Source organism: Carettochelys insculpta, chromosome 16, assembly GCF_033958435.1.
Source record: "Carettochelys insculpta isolate YL-2023 chromosome 16, ASM3395843v1, whole genome shotgun sequence".
Taxonomy (NCBI): Eukaryota; Metazoa; Chordata; order Testudines; family Carettochelyidae; genus Carettochelys; species Carettochelys insculpta.
This window is the reverse complement of record NC_134152.1, coordinates 14,993,245-15,007,933: the sequence shown is the minus strand read 5'-3', so window position 1 is coordinate 15,007,933 and position 14,689 is coordinate 14,993,245. Positions and strand designations below refer to the sequence as shown.

The 14,689-nt window shown below is 48.0% G+C and overlaps 1 protein-coding gene across 1 annotated transcript in view; it reads left to right on the top strand.

Moving 5' to 3' along the window:
- Positions 1–14,689, top strand: part of LOC142021855 (uncharacterized) — a 193,366-nt gene that overhangs the window by 120,472 nt on the left and 58,205 nt on the right. Inside the window, exons 45-46 of the mRNA XM_075011106.1 lie at positions 8,932–9,081; positions 10,911–11,027. Coding sequence (XP_074867207.1) covers positions 8,932–9,081; positions 10,911–11,027 — 267 coding nt within the window. The remainder of the gene's footprint in view (positions 1–8,931; positions 9,082–10,910; positions 11,028–14,689) is intronic.

Here is a 14,689-nt window from a genome sequence, read left to right as displayed (position 1 = left end):
GTTAATGGAGCATTTGCTAATGATGTCAATGAGAGCAAAGCCAGGACTTTATTATACAAAAATTTAGAAAATGTTAATGTAACAAAAATTCACAAACTTAAACCTGTAGGGACCTTTCTTAGTTTGATGTTTTAAACCAAGCCATCTTTCCACAAAAAATTCTTTCACGGAAAAGATTCCAAGGAACTCTAGTTACTTTCATGTCTGAGTACATGAAAATATCATGGTATCTCACATACAATTTTCTGTTATCGACCAACTGTTCTTATGTTTCTGAGCATAAGAACATAAAAACAGCCATGCCCACTCAGACCAATGGTCCGTCTAGCCCCGTATCCTGTCTTTTGGCAGAGGCCAATGCCAGATGCCCCAGAGGGAGTGAACAGGACAGGTAGTCATTGAAAGATCCCTCTCCTTTCATCCATTTCCAGCTTCTGACAAACAGAGGCCAGGGACACCATTCCTATCCATGCTGGCTAATAGCCATTGTTGGAGCTAACCTCTGTGAATTCATCTAGCTCTTATTTTGAGTGTAGATGCATTTCTAGCAAGATAAACAAATAAAAGTGCTGTGGCTGTCAGACCAGAAAAGAATCAGGGAGCAAATACTCCATACGTACCTGCCACTTGATTTATTTGTATTTAATTTTAGTGAGTATTCTTCATCTGTGTCATTCACAGGTAAAACCCTAAATCTGTCCAGATTTATTGCAGCCATATGCTGTGTGTGGGCCCTATCCTGCTACACTCACATGTAGCTTATTAGTCAATAAATGCAATATGTTTGTATTTGTTTTGTGATTAATCACTGCTCAAGGGACGGTCATTCTATAGAAACTTCACAGTGTTGCAATTACTTGGAGCAAGTTAATTTGAGCAGATATGTAACCCTAAAGAATTATATCTTCTCTACCACAGTTTATCATTGTCTAAGGGTGTCTAAAAACTGATCTACACTACCGCAGGAGATCGATCTATTACACAATTTCAGCTATGTGAATAACGCTCTCCTGTTGATTCCTTCTGGGCTTCTCATTGAGGAGGCCTATTGGAGTCAACAGGAGAGCAACTGGCTGCCAATGTATCACATCTATACTAGACACGATCAACTGACCCCTGCTGGATTGATTGCAGATCGATCTGGCCCATAGGGAGGACATGCCCTAAGAAGTGCTATAACCTTTTTGTCTCCAAAGTGGGAAGTTCCATCCCTGTATACACAAATACCCATGTGTAATACTGCAGTTGTGTATCCTTCTCCAGATTTAGTGATCCTAGTAAATAGGCTGCATCTTTTCATTTGGAGAAAGTGTGTTGCTTTTCAATGTTTGATAAAATATCACAAATAAAGCAGAATAACTTAAAGAACACCGTCAGTTCTGATTCCAGCCAACTTCACATGAGGGAATTTGGTGCAACTACCAGAAATATGAACCCTAAGCCTACACTATTAAATTCAGGGGAAATTTTTCTATTAATTAGACCCAGAATCAAGCCCATGGTACATACGCTCTTCACATTGGGTGATATTCACCCCACAGCATTACTCACAGTCAAAGTAAATAGAATCTCTCCTGGGAGCTAAGCAGGGAATCAGAGGGGATAGACTCAACCCCATAACCCATTGCTGCAGCTCCATACCACGTCTCCTGCCACTATTCTAGCCCTTGGCCTTCAGGAGAAGTCACAGCTCTACACACCTCTTAATGTTGGAGTTTGTCGCCACAGGATCCATGTAATTGTAGTGACCTTGCCTAACCCTGATCTAGTTCTAAACCATCCTACTTCAGAAGGGCAAGGAGCCCAGCTTTGCCATCCACAAGGGCATGTCCGTGCACTAAATAGCCATCTTTATCTGCAGCATCTGCTGCATTGGTGACCAGCAACCCACTGGGTGTGGATGGTGAATTGCAGCAATCAGGTAGGAAATGAAGGTGAAATGAGGATTTTTGTGCTGTGTGGCTACAGTGGTAAAGACCCATCCCATTGCTTCAGAATCACAGAATCGCTAGGCTGGAAGGGACCTCAGGAGGTCATCTAGTCCAGCCCTCTGCTTCAAGCAGGATCAACCCCCACTAAATCACCCCATCCAGGACCTTGTCCAGCTGGGACTTAAAAACCTCAAGGGTATGGAGAATCCACCACCTCTCTAGGCAATGAATTCCAATGCTTCACCACCCGCCTGGTGAGGTAGTTTTTCCTAATATCTAACGTACACCTCTCCCTCTTCAACCTCAGACCATTACTCCTTGTTCTGCCATCTGACACCACTGAGAACAGTTTCTCACCCTCCTTTTTAGAGCTCCCCTTCAGGAAGTTGAAGGCTGCTATTAAATCACCTCTAAGTCTTCTCTTCTGTAAACTAAACAAGCCCAAATCCCTCAGCCTATCCTCATAGGTCTTGTGCTCCATCTCCTTAATCATTTTTGTTGCCCTTTGCTGAACGTGCTCCAGCAAATCCACATCCTTTTTATACTGGGGGGCCCAAAACTGGACACAATATTCCAGATGTGGCCTCACCAGTGCCGAATAAAGAGGAATAACTACTTCCCTAGATCTGCTCAAAATGCTCCTCCTAATGCTCCCCAGTATGCCGTTAGCCTTCTTGGCTACAAGGGCACACTGTTTACTCATATCCAGCCTTTCATCCACCATAACCCCTAGGTCCCTTTCCATTGTACTGCTGCTGAGCCAGTCAGTCCCCAGCCTGTAACAATGCTTGCGATTCTTCCGCCCCAGGTGCAGGACTCTACACTTCTCCTTATTGAACTGCATCAGATTCTTTTGGCCCAGTCCTCCAATTTATCCAGGTCCCTCTGGATTCTCTCTCTACCCTCCAAGGAATCTACCTCTCTCCCTAGTTTTGTGTCATCCGCAAACTTGCTGTGGGGGCAGTCCAGTCCCTCCTCCAGGTCATTAATAAAGATGTTGAATAACACCGGCCCCAGAACTGAGCCTTGCTGCACTCTGCTTGAAAGAGACCGCCATCCAGATATTGAGCCATTGACCACTACCCGTTGGGCCTGACCATCAAGCCAGCTTTCTATCCATCTTATAGTCCAAGGAAGGAAAGAGCTCTCACAAGAAGGCAGATGGGGGCAAACTGATACCTCTCCTGGGCTGAGGAAATGAAGAAAAAGGGGTAAGGGAGAGAAGAGAAATGTCCACCTCCAACACCCCTTGCCCCACAAAGGCCTGACTCTTCCTTGCCCTGATACTATTAGCCTTCCACACCAGTGTGAAGAGAGTACAGAACCCTGCTCTTTTGGGCTTGGCAGCACACTACTGTCCTGAACCACAAACCACATTTGCACCCCTGTGCTCTAGTGTAGAGAATCAGACTCAAAGAGTGAAAATGGCAGCTAGACTAAGTGATAGCGTGGTCCCTTATGGAAAATCATATTGTGAGCTTCCATTTTGGTGCCATGAAGCTACATCCCATAGTTCACAGTGCTTACAGAGACAAATGAAAAGGAGAAGAGGTATGGGGGGAAAGTTTTGGAACTTGTTATCACTGAACAGGGCCAGATTTCCCAGAACACTCTGCCTGCTTTGCACCAGATGAAAATCTCCATAAACTTGGCTTCACTGAATTTATGGCTGCTTTATGTCCCCAGAGCAATGCAAAGCACAGCACTGAATAGTCAGGACAGGCTTGTTCCCTATTTATGCAGTACCACGTATTAAAATATAAGCAAACATTTTAAAATAGGTAGTAGAAAGAAGCAATTTATATGCTTTCCTTAGTATTTATAAAAGGTTTCTGACATTTACTATGCACTGTACAATCACGTTATCTGATTTACTAGTCTCCTAGCCAGATGCGACTTCCTAAGGAGAAAAAAGTGAAATAAATATAAAAGGTGCTCTGGCAAATCATTTTCGAGTGGAATGTTTATTTTAATTATTTCAGGATCTCGGAACACCAATAAAAATTGATGGATCAGGCTCCATCCTGATAGATCGACTGAATCTAGATTCAGAAATCGTCATCATTATTGATGAAAATACATTACAGGCACTTCTTATACTAAAAGCCACTGACGTAAGTTTTATGCTGATTATTGGAATGAACATGGGATGAAATTGGATTCACTTTGCAAACTATTATTTTATTATGAGGAAAAACATGTAGGGAAACTGAAATTTTGTCTTTTAACAATTGTTAACTAATGAACAAATATATAGTTTGAGACAACATTAAAGTCCAGGATGTGATTTAGGTCATTAAACAGTTGGATGTTATAAATTAAATAAATTAAATGCTGTGGATATCATAGTACAGCCCACCTCGGGTTTCTTACTTACTTGTTTATTTTCCTTGAAGATTTGTTTGGTTTTATATTGTACTTTTATGATTTGTATTATATTTGGACAGTAAATACGATGCTCAATACAATAATACAGGAGCTAACTTCAGACTAGGTGCAATATAGTTCCTCCAACTGTAATACCATTTAATCATCATAAAAGTCTACAGCAGTGCAAATTATAGGAGAGGTAAAAGGTTTCTGAGTAATGAAATGGACACTGTGTTTAAAAGTACAACTTGAGAGAGTGGTGGCTAGTTTATTTGTCTCTTCGTTTTTTCAAAGACACAGTATAATCATGGGGATAACAGTGTGCCTTCCTTTTGCCAATTGCATGGCTTGCTTTTTCTTGTTTTCAGATAGTGCTAAATAGAAGAGTATAAATAATATAATGACACCGACTTTAATACAATTACTTCTAATTTACACCAGCATGTGAGGCGGCCTAGGCTCACTGAGCTGTTCTCTGAAGCCGCGTCTGCACGTGCCGGCTACTTCAAAGTAGCCGCGCCAACTTGGAAATAGCGCCCGCCACGGCTACACGTGGCAGGCGCTATTTCGAAGTTGACATCGACGTAAGGCGGCGAGACGTCGAAGTCGCTATCCTCATGAGGAGATGGGAATAGTGCCCTACTTCGACGTTGAACATCGAAGTAGGGCATGTATAGCCGATCCGCGTCCTGCAACATCGAAATAGCAGGGTCTGCCATGGCGGCCATCAGCTGAGGGGTTGAGAGACGCTCTCTCCATCCCCTGAGCTCGATGGTCGCCTCATGCAGCAGCCCCTTAAAGCTTCCCGCCCCCTGCCTTCCTGTGCAGGAAGCTGAGAGAGTGTGGAGGCGGCAGCACAGCCACGCGGCCAGCCTGCACACTCCTCTGCAGCCGCAGTCCACCATCCCCGCAGCAATGGCCGCCCACCAGCCCCCTAAGCGCCCCCAGGGCACCCCACCCAAGGGGAGCCAGGGCTCCCAGGCCGGCAGCCAGCCAGGGAAGAGGCAGTGGGGCCCCTCCTGGATGGAGGCCGAGCTCTGGGACCTGCTGGGGCTCTGGAGCGAGGAGGAGGTGCTCCAGGTAATGGGGAGCAAGAGGTGGAACGCGGATGCGTTTGCTCAGCTGGTCGAGGGCCTGGCCGCCCAGGGTCACCCTGCCCGCACTCCTGACCATGTCAGGAGTGTGGTCAAGGAGCTGCGGCAGTGTTACGCCCGGGCCCGGGATGCAGCCAGCCAATCTGGGGCCGCCCCCATCACTTTCCCCTTTTACAGGGAGCTCAGGGAAATCCTGGGCCCCTGGCACACCTCCTCCCCGCTGGCCATTCTTGACACCTCGGCTGACGAGCCCCAGCAGGCCCCGGAGGCAGAGTCTGTCCCAGAGGCAAGCCCCGCACCCTAGGGGCCCCCCCAGTATCCCACCCCGGGATGCCGGAGGAGGAGGAGGGAGAATCCTCCTCCAGCAACGGGGGGCTCCAAATACTCCTGCCGTCCCAGAGCTCCAGCAGGGCGTTCGCCCAGAGGGTGTCCCCCGACCATGGGAGCGGACCATCAGGTATGTACCCCCCCGGTGCACAGCGCCGGGGTTGAGGGGCGGGGACGACAGACATGACCAGGGCCCTCCACATGCCCAGATGACCATGGCCCCAAGGACAGCAGTGGCATATCCCTCAGAAGAGTACATCAGCCCCTGCCCCCCAGCAGGACAGTGCCATGCCCCATCCCTGGGGATGGGGGGAGCGGAACCTAGGGTCCCCCGGGAGGAGGGGTGGGACACCCATCATCATCAGCAGCATCTCCCAGGGACGGGGATGGGGAACCAGCAGAGGGGTGGGGGGACAAGGGCCATGGCTCGGGGCCCACACTAACGGCTGTCTCCACTCTTCTTCCCCCCCGTGTTCCACAGCTGCACCATCGGAGGGCCCAGAGACCACTGGTGAGGTGTCAGTGGTCCTGGAGAGCCCACCAGGGCCATCACTGCAGGCCAGCCCCTCGGCGGAGCACCGACCAGCCCCAGGGCGGGGACGACGGCGGACCCAGCACCACCCCTGGACGGCGACGGACCCCCAGCTGCTGGCGATCCTCCAGCGGTAGCTGGAGGTCGCAGAGCAGCACCTGCGGGTGGAGGAGTGGTGGCTCCATCTGCAGGAGCGGGCGCTGGCCTGGCACCGGGAGGCGTGGGGGGCCTTTATGCACACATTTGAGCGCATCGAGGACTACCTGGCCCCCCATGCTGTGCCGGCCGCCGCTCTGCCCGCCCTGCCTGCTCCACCCGCCGCTCCACCCGCTGTCCCACCGCCGTCTGCCACCGAGGGGCCATCTGCTGAGGGGGACCTGGGGCCTGCTGACACCCGCCGACCATATCTTCCGGTCCTCCCGGCCCCCAGCCAGCCCCAGCCAGGGCTGAGGCCAAGGCGAGGGTCGCGGCCGCCCACCCCCAGTGCTGGACATTAGGGGGTGCAGGGCCCAGGACATGCCCCCCCCTTTGTACATATCCCCTTTTACTTGTGTTGTATATAGTTTGTATTAGACCCCTGTTATGTTATGATACTTGCCCCCCCATGTAAATAGTTCTCCCCTTCCTTGTGTTCCACTGTTTTTTGGTTATCCATAAAATATATAATATTTACATTTGTTGTAATAATATAATAATAAGAATTCAACGTTTTGTGGTTTCACGAACAACAGGTCTATTTTTATTTGCAAGAAAAGTCGGGGGGGGTGCTCTTGGGTGCTCTGTGGTGTGTGCGTAGGGGCAGGGAGTGTTGTGGAGGATGGGGGGGTGCAGTGGGGGGCCTGCCAGCATTTAACCCATGGCCTGGTCGAAATGGGACCGCAGGGCCTCCCTGACCCGGATCCCCTCGGGGTCCACCTGGCGACTGGGGGCAGCGGGTGGCTGCACGTCAGCCTGGCCAGCCTCCACAGCCCAGCCCTGAAAGAATGCCTCCCCCTTGCTCTCCACCAGGTTGTGGAGGGCGCTGCACATGCCTACAATCTGGGGGATGTTGGTGGGGCCCACATCAAGGCGGATAAGGAGACACCTCCAGCGCCCTTTGAGGTGGCCAGATGTGCGCTCAACCACCTGGCGCACGTGGTTCAGGCGCATGTTGAAGCGCTCCTGGCTGGCTGACAGATGGCCCGTGTAAGGGTGCATGAGCCAGGGCCGTAGGTGGTACGCCGCGTCTGCAATGACACAGAGGGGCATGGTGGTGTCCCCCACAGGGATCTCCCGCTGGGGGATGTAGGTCCCCTCCTCCAGCCGGCGGCACAGGCCCGAGTTCCGGAATACCTGGGCATCGTGGGTGCTGCCAGGCCAGCCAACATAAACGTTCAGGAAGCGGCCCCGGCTGTCCACCAAGGCCTGGAGGCCCACTGAGTGGTAGCCCTTCCTGTTCAAGAAGTGTCCTCCACTGTGCTCCGGGGCACAGATGGGGATATGGGTCCCATCCAGAGCCCCGAAGCACTTTGGGAAGCCCAGGGTGGCAAACCCCGCGATGGTGGCATCTGGGTCCCCGAGCTGCACGAGCGTGTGGAGGAGCAGGGCGTTGATGGCGCGGACGACCTGCAGGGGAAGGACATGGGAGAGCACCAATGAGGGGTGTGCAGGGTGTGTCTGGCCCTCCACCCCCAGGGCTCCCCTCCCCTCCATTCCCCTCCCAGGGCTGCCTCCCCCTCCCAGTGGGTCCTCTTACCTCCATGAGGACAGCCCCGACGGTGGCCTTGCCGATACCAAACTGCTGCCCCACGGATCGGTAGCTGTCTGGAGTGGCCAGCTTCCAGACAGCGGTGCTGACCCGTTTCTCCACGCTGAGGGCACACCGCATGGCGGTGTCCTGGTGCCTCAGCACGGGAGTGAGCCACTGGCAGAGCTCCAGAAATGTCTGCTGGCTCATATGAAAGTTCTGGAGCCAGCGGTCATCATCCCACTCACCGAGCACCAGCCGCTCCCACCAGTCGGTGCTCGTGGAGTAGCTCCACAGCCGGCGGCGTGTGCAGCGGTGGGGGGGGGCGGGGGGCAGCAGGGTCTGGGGTTGCTTCCTCCTCCCCTGGGGGCAGCTCCTCTTCCACAAAGAAAAGGTGATCAGCTGCCTCCTGCATGGCATCGAGCAGGGCGAGCACTGCTCCTGCAGGGGCGGCTGCGTGGACCTCTGGCTGCTGCTGCTGCTGCTGCTGCTGCTGCTGCTGCTGCTGCTGCTGCTGCTGGGGGTCCATAACTGCTTCGCCGAGGTGTGCATGCCTATGGCTCTGCAGACCACGTGCTGTGCAGGCTGCGTGTGTCTGGGAGGGGCCCTTTAAGGGAGCGGCTAGCTGTTGCCCTGGAAGTGCTAGTCTGCCCTGCGACCCTGTCTGCAGCTGTTCCTGGCACCCTTATTTTGATGTGTGCCGCTTAGGCGTGTAGACGCTCCCTCGCAGCGCCTACTTCGATGTGGTGCTGTCCAATGTCAACATTGAACGTCGACGGCACCAGCCCTGAAGGACGTGTAGACGTTATTCATTGAAATAGCTTATTTCGATGGCGCTACATCGAAATAAGCTATTTCGATGTAGCATACACATGTAGACGTAGCCTGAGTTGTGTATAAATCACACTGTGAAGAGGAGGTATCATAATTTGGAACTTTGTGTATTAACAGGACAAACAAGAGCTGGATGCTTTAATATCGCATAATATTCAAGGAGCCATTGACTTTGGCATTCCAGCAAGAACATTAGTGGATGTGACGTCAGAAAAAAATGGTGACCTCTATAAAAGGTCCATTCAGTTTAATGTGGATGGCAAACAGGTAAATGTCTTCACATCCCTATTGTCCAGCATAAAGATTACAAACATTTGGTGAAAGTTTATTTTTCATTTGGCCCAGGTGTTAGAACTGGGGATGATACAGTGAATTGATTGCACATATTGTGTGTGGGCTTGTTCATGGCCTTCCAAGCTACAGTAAAAGAGGCTTGAAAGTCACTGCACCACAGACACGTGCCCACCCAGAAACAGCATGAGACCATTGTGACTTCCCCTGGGTATTTATCCACATTCTTAAATGGAAAGTCTGACTAGTTAACAAAGTCCCTGGTCGGGGGAGGGCAGGATGCAAAGTGGGGCAGCTGCCTTTGGCCCCAGCAATTTAGAATAGCCCAAGGCTCCCAGCTGCCATTGACACTGTGTAGCAGCAACAACAGCTGGAGTCCTGGGTTCTTTAAATAGCTTCTAGAGCCCCATGTGTCTCAGTCCAGGTGGCACTCAGGGCTGGGTGGGGGTAGCAAGCCCCCAGTCCCACCCCTTCTGTTTGAGGTCCCCCACATCTGGGTGGCCTGGAGCTGAGACACACTCTTCCCCCTCCTACCCATGGCCTGGCAAAGTCTGTTGCCAGCCCCACTAGTTAAAAGCATGATCTAAAGCCCATTTAGTCAATGAGAGTCTTTCCATTGACTACAGTGAGCTTTAAATTATGCCTAAAGACCAATATCCTTTAAAGTTATGGAAAGGTTCTCATTGACTTCAATAGGCACTAAATTTGGACCTAACCACTGGGTCACACAGTCTCCAATTTGTTTTTTCAATCTTTCAAACTTCACTGTCCCTTGTAAAAGTGCATTTCGTGTCAGGAGTGATTCATAAGAACAGTCACACTGGGTCAGCCCAAACGTCATTCTAGCCCAGTATCCTGTCTTCTTACAATGGCCAATGTCAGATGCCTCAGAGGGAGTGAGCAGAACAAGTAATCACCAAGTGATCTCCCTCCTGTCATCCATTTCCAGCCTCTGACAAACACAGGCCAGGGGAACCACTCCCAGACATACTGGCTAATAGCCATTGATGGACCTAATGGCCATGAATTAATCTTGTTATTTTTTGAACTCTGTTATAGTCTTGGCCTTCACAACATCTGCTGACAATGAGTTCCACAGGCCTACTGTGCACTACATAAAGAAAAACTTCCTTGTGTTAATTTTATACCTGCTACCCACTAATTTCATTTGGTAACTCCTAGTTCTTATGGGAACAAATAAATAACTTTTCCATATGCACTTTTTCCATACCTGTCATGATTTTATAGACCTCTGTCATACCCCACTCCCTTAGTCTCCTCTCTTCTCAGCTGAACGGTCCCTGTCATTTTAATCTCTCTTCATCGAGCCCCCTTTCCAAACCTCTAATCATTTTGTTGCCCTTTTCTGAACTTTTTCCAGTGCCAATATATCTTTTTTTGAGATGAAGCGACCACATCTGGGTGCAGTATTTAAGATGTGGAAGTACCATGGATTTATATAGAGACAATAAGATATCCTCTGTCTTATTCTCCCTCTCCCTTTTTAATGATTCCTAACATTGTGTTTGATTTTTTGACCAAAAATTCATCCACAGTGCGTGATGCCCATCTCCAAAGGGGTAGCAAAACTTCATTTTTTAAAGTCTGTGTGTGATACTGTTTTTGTACTCCCTTCAGTTTTTACAAAAAGAGTAAGTCTGACAAAACTTGCTTTGTATTTATTACCTATACAAATGTCATGTTATCTATTATAAAGTGTTTTCCTTAATGCAGTAGAAATGATAGTCATGATTGGTCCATATGTAGTCTATAAAGTGAGAACATATTATGTGCTCATAAAACAGATTACAGAAGAACTGAACTTTATTCGGAAGCTGGACCATGTGACTATTAACTACAAACTCACACATAACATAGAGACATTGAAGGCAATGAGAATAGAAGACAGGGTTGAATTACAGGTATGTTGATGATTTAGTTGGTTTTGATCCTGCTTTAGGCAGGGACTTGGACTATATGACCTCCTGAGGTCCCTTCCAGCCCTATGAAGCCCTATTCTATGGTTCTTTGATTTGTATGGTAACAATGGTGGCATGCCAGACTATGAGGGAAGCAACATGCATACAACAGAATTGCAATGGCAAACAAAAGAGGATTGTAGATGTTACTGCGTGTGGCCCTGTCAGGTCTGACCCCACTCTGACACTGGGACAGCAGATGGTGGGGGCCCACAAAAACTTACAAATACCTTGCCACTATAGGCTCTGCTTTAAAAACAAAACAAAACAAAAACTTGCCCAAAGTGACCAGTTCCCTGGCCCTGTGGGGTAGCTGCCACCACTAAGTAAGAAAAAAGCCTTTAAAACCCAGGAAGACACACTCAAATATCTCCCTGTGGTAACCCCTAGTTTTTCCCCTCCCTTAGGAGATAGCTTTAAATGAAAAATGAAATTAAGATGTAATCTGATAGGTGAGCTTTTGGTCTAGGCATAAATGTACACAGACACTCCCCTAGGACACAAGAAGCAAATAATTGCCTTAAAAGGTAATTTACCAACAAAAGATGAAAATATAATGTATACTTTGTTGCTAGGTTTTATAAAGCAACTGAAAAAAGGTTGGAGCTCAGAGAATTACTTCCTGGGGATGCAGCTTAGAAGTTACAGCATACAGGGGAAATACATCAACCAGCCTAGAAGTCCTACACCAAACCCAAAATAAACATAACATGATCACGTCTGACTAAACAGTTCCCTTCTCGTTACATATCTATGCTCTGATTATGCTGCGGCCAGGATATTTACTGGATTCATTCAGCCTGCTGCAGGTCTGTCCCTGCTCCAGCCATAGAACAAAGACACTCTCAGCCTGCAATTGTTTCAGTTCAAATGCTCCCTCTCTCACCTGGTTATGTCCCACAGAGAACCCACTCTCTCTAGGTTTAAGTCTTTACATGCAGTCATTCATGAGAGGCATGTACTACAGATGAAAGAAAAATAGGACTTGCTATTGATAGAACATGAGAGAATAAAACACCATCTTGATGTACTAATCTTGTTGACTCCTTCTCATGTTTTCATTGCTGTGTTATCCTATATGGCAGATACCATTGCACTGGAGATCTCAAAGCAGCTGTACAATACAGCTTTATTTAGCATCCCTGATCAGCAAATTTAAATTAGCGTGACTAGCAATTTGGTACCACAAACAAATAGGCCCCAGTGCGAATGTTACATAGGAGGTGCAGATAGCATGGATTGATTATTCTCAGCATTTTGGTTTCTTAATCTGACAACACTGGTAACTTTTTGCCTTTTCCCATACTTGGCCACTATCTCATGAGCACACATTGTAATCCCAGCAATGATCACAAAGTTTTAACTATTTGTTGTACCAGTTGTGACAAGTAATGAACTAAGGCATTTGTATTCTGCATACAAAACACTTCACAAGCTTCAAACCTGTCAGCATTTGACAAGCCAGGTGTCTGTGAAAAATGGCTGAACCTTGGATTTTGTGTGTCATGCCATGATGGGCAGATTATAAAGCTGTTGCTTTCTCACCATATGAAGTAAATAATCTAGGATTCTTGTGTCTTGAGGTTTTCAAGAATGAAGGGTCCTGTGGCACCTTATAGACTAACAGAAAAGTTTATTGCATGAGCTTTCGTGAGTTAACTCAGTTCTTCAGATGCTGGTCTGATGAAGAAGTGAGTTAACTCACGAAAGCTCATGCTCTAAACTTTTCTGTTAGTCTATAAGGTGCCACAGGACCCTTCATTGCTGCTACAGATCCAGATTAACACGGCTACCCCTCTGATACTTGAGGTTTTCAAGGTGATCTCAGGCTGTCTCCAGTGCAGTCAATGTAGGTTGCCTCACTCCTACCTCTTAACCCAAAGACAATTAATTTAGGCTGGCCCTATCCTTTCTTTAGAGCGCCACTGCTGCTTAGGGTTGCCACTTTTGGTTGGATGTATTCCTTGAGATTTCATCCCATGACACAATCTTTAAAGAGTAATCTTTACTTCCTGGAGACTCCAGGCCAATCCTGGCGTGTTGGCAATGCTACTGCTGATCCTGCAACTCTGGGCCTCTGCTCCTGGTTTCCAGATCTCACAAAGGGAGGCCCAGGAGCTGACCTTGCTGCCCAGGAAGGGAAGGGGAAAATCCAAGGGAATAGGCTGGATCAATATACTTTTCACAGGAGGCAAAGGAGCAGCTAGCTTAGGAGCTGCCCAGCTGCTCAGGGTGTGGCTCCACCTGAGGCCTCTCCAATGCTGAGCAAAGCAGGACAATTTCCTTCTGTGTTTTACACCCTAGAACAACGTTGGATTTTTTTGCCACTGCATCACAATTTGTGATCCACTGTAATCCTCAGATCTAGTTCAAACCCCTGCTCGATGCAGGAGCAACTCCAGCTATAGCTTTGTGAAACCAGGCCCTAAAAACCTCTCAGGGTGGAGATTCCACCACCTCCCCAGGCAATCCATTCCAGTGCTTCACCACCCTGCTGGTGAAGTAATTTTTCTTAATATTCACTGTAGGCCTCCCCCACTGCAACTTGACTCCACTGCTCCTTCTTCTGTCATCTGCCATCACTGAGAGCAGCCCCTTTCCCTCCTCTTTACAAGCCCCCTCAGGAGGTTGAAGGCTGCTGTCAAATCTCTCGGTGTTCTGTCCTGCAGACTAAATAAGCCTACTTCCCACATGCAGTGAGCCACTTCAGCAATGTACAGACAATGGCAGTATTTTATTCATATGGTTTTGGACTCTTCTCTGCCAGTGATATGTAGTCTAATTAAATTAAACATTGGAGAATTTTTGTGAGATGAGGCCCATGAAATGGTATCATCCAATGATTAACAGCACAGCTTCATTGGACAAGAATATGGTGAAACCTACTCTGGGTTAAATTATCAAGGTATGAAGAAATTTTGGGGCTTTGAAAATATCTCTAAACTGCTTCTCTTAAAGGAAGTGGCTTAGAAGGGAGGAGGAGGTGCTGCAAAAATATGTGCGAAATGCGGCTTTGAAGCTTGACATTTATTAACAGAACATCAGGTTCTATTAGGGGTCTTGCCAGGCAAGCGGAGAACCACACATCCTATTTATGGGGTGAGAAGTAGAAGCTGAAAACAGTTTATTGTTTCCTCTCAATAGTAGGTCAGTCACCACGGACACCCAATAAAAGTTTATGTGCTACTATGAACTTTTTAACCTAGACAGACAAATGAAAGGTATGCTGTTCATTTATAAAGTGCTAAGTCTCTGGAAAATAGAATTTAATTTTCTGTTTGTAAACATCACACCTTATGCTTACCTGCATTAAAAAATCATGCTGTGCTGATTAATACCCCGTAATTTCAATTGCTATCCTGGCCTTGCTCTGATACTATGCTTCTAGTTAGCAATCTTACATATACATAATGCCTTTCCCCCCCAAAGCGCACCGCACGTTATACATGGATCCATCATTAAATTCAGGCCCCCTCTGAGTTGAAACATCACAACTTTTTCAATCGCATATAGCAACACAGCTTTGTAGGATGGGAAGAGACAACAGATGATGCAATTGAAACTATGGGAGAAATTTCTTTATTTTTAAAAAATTCTTTCCTACA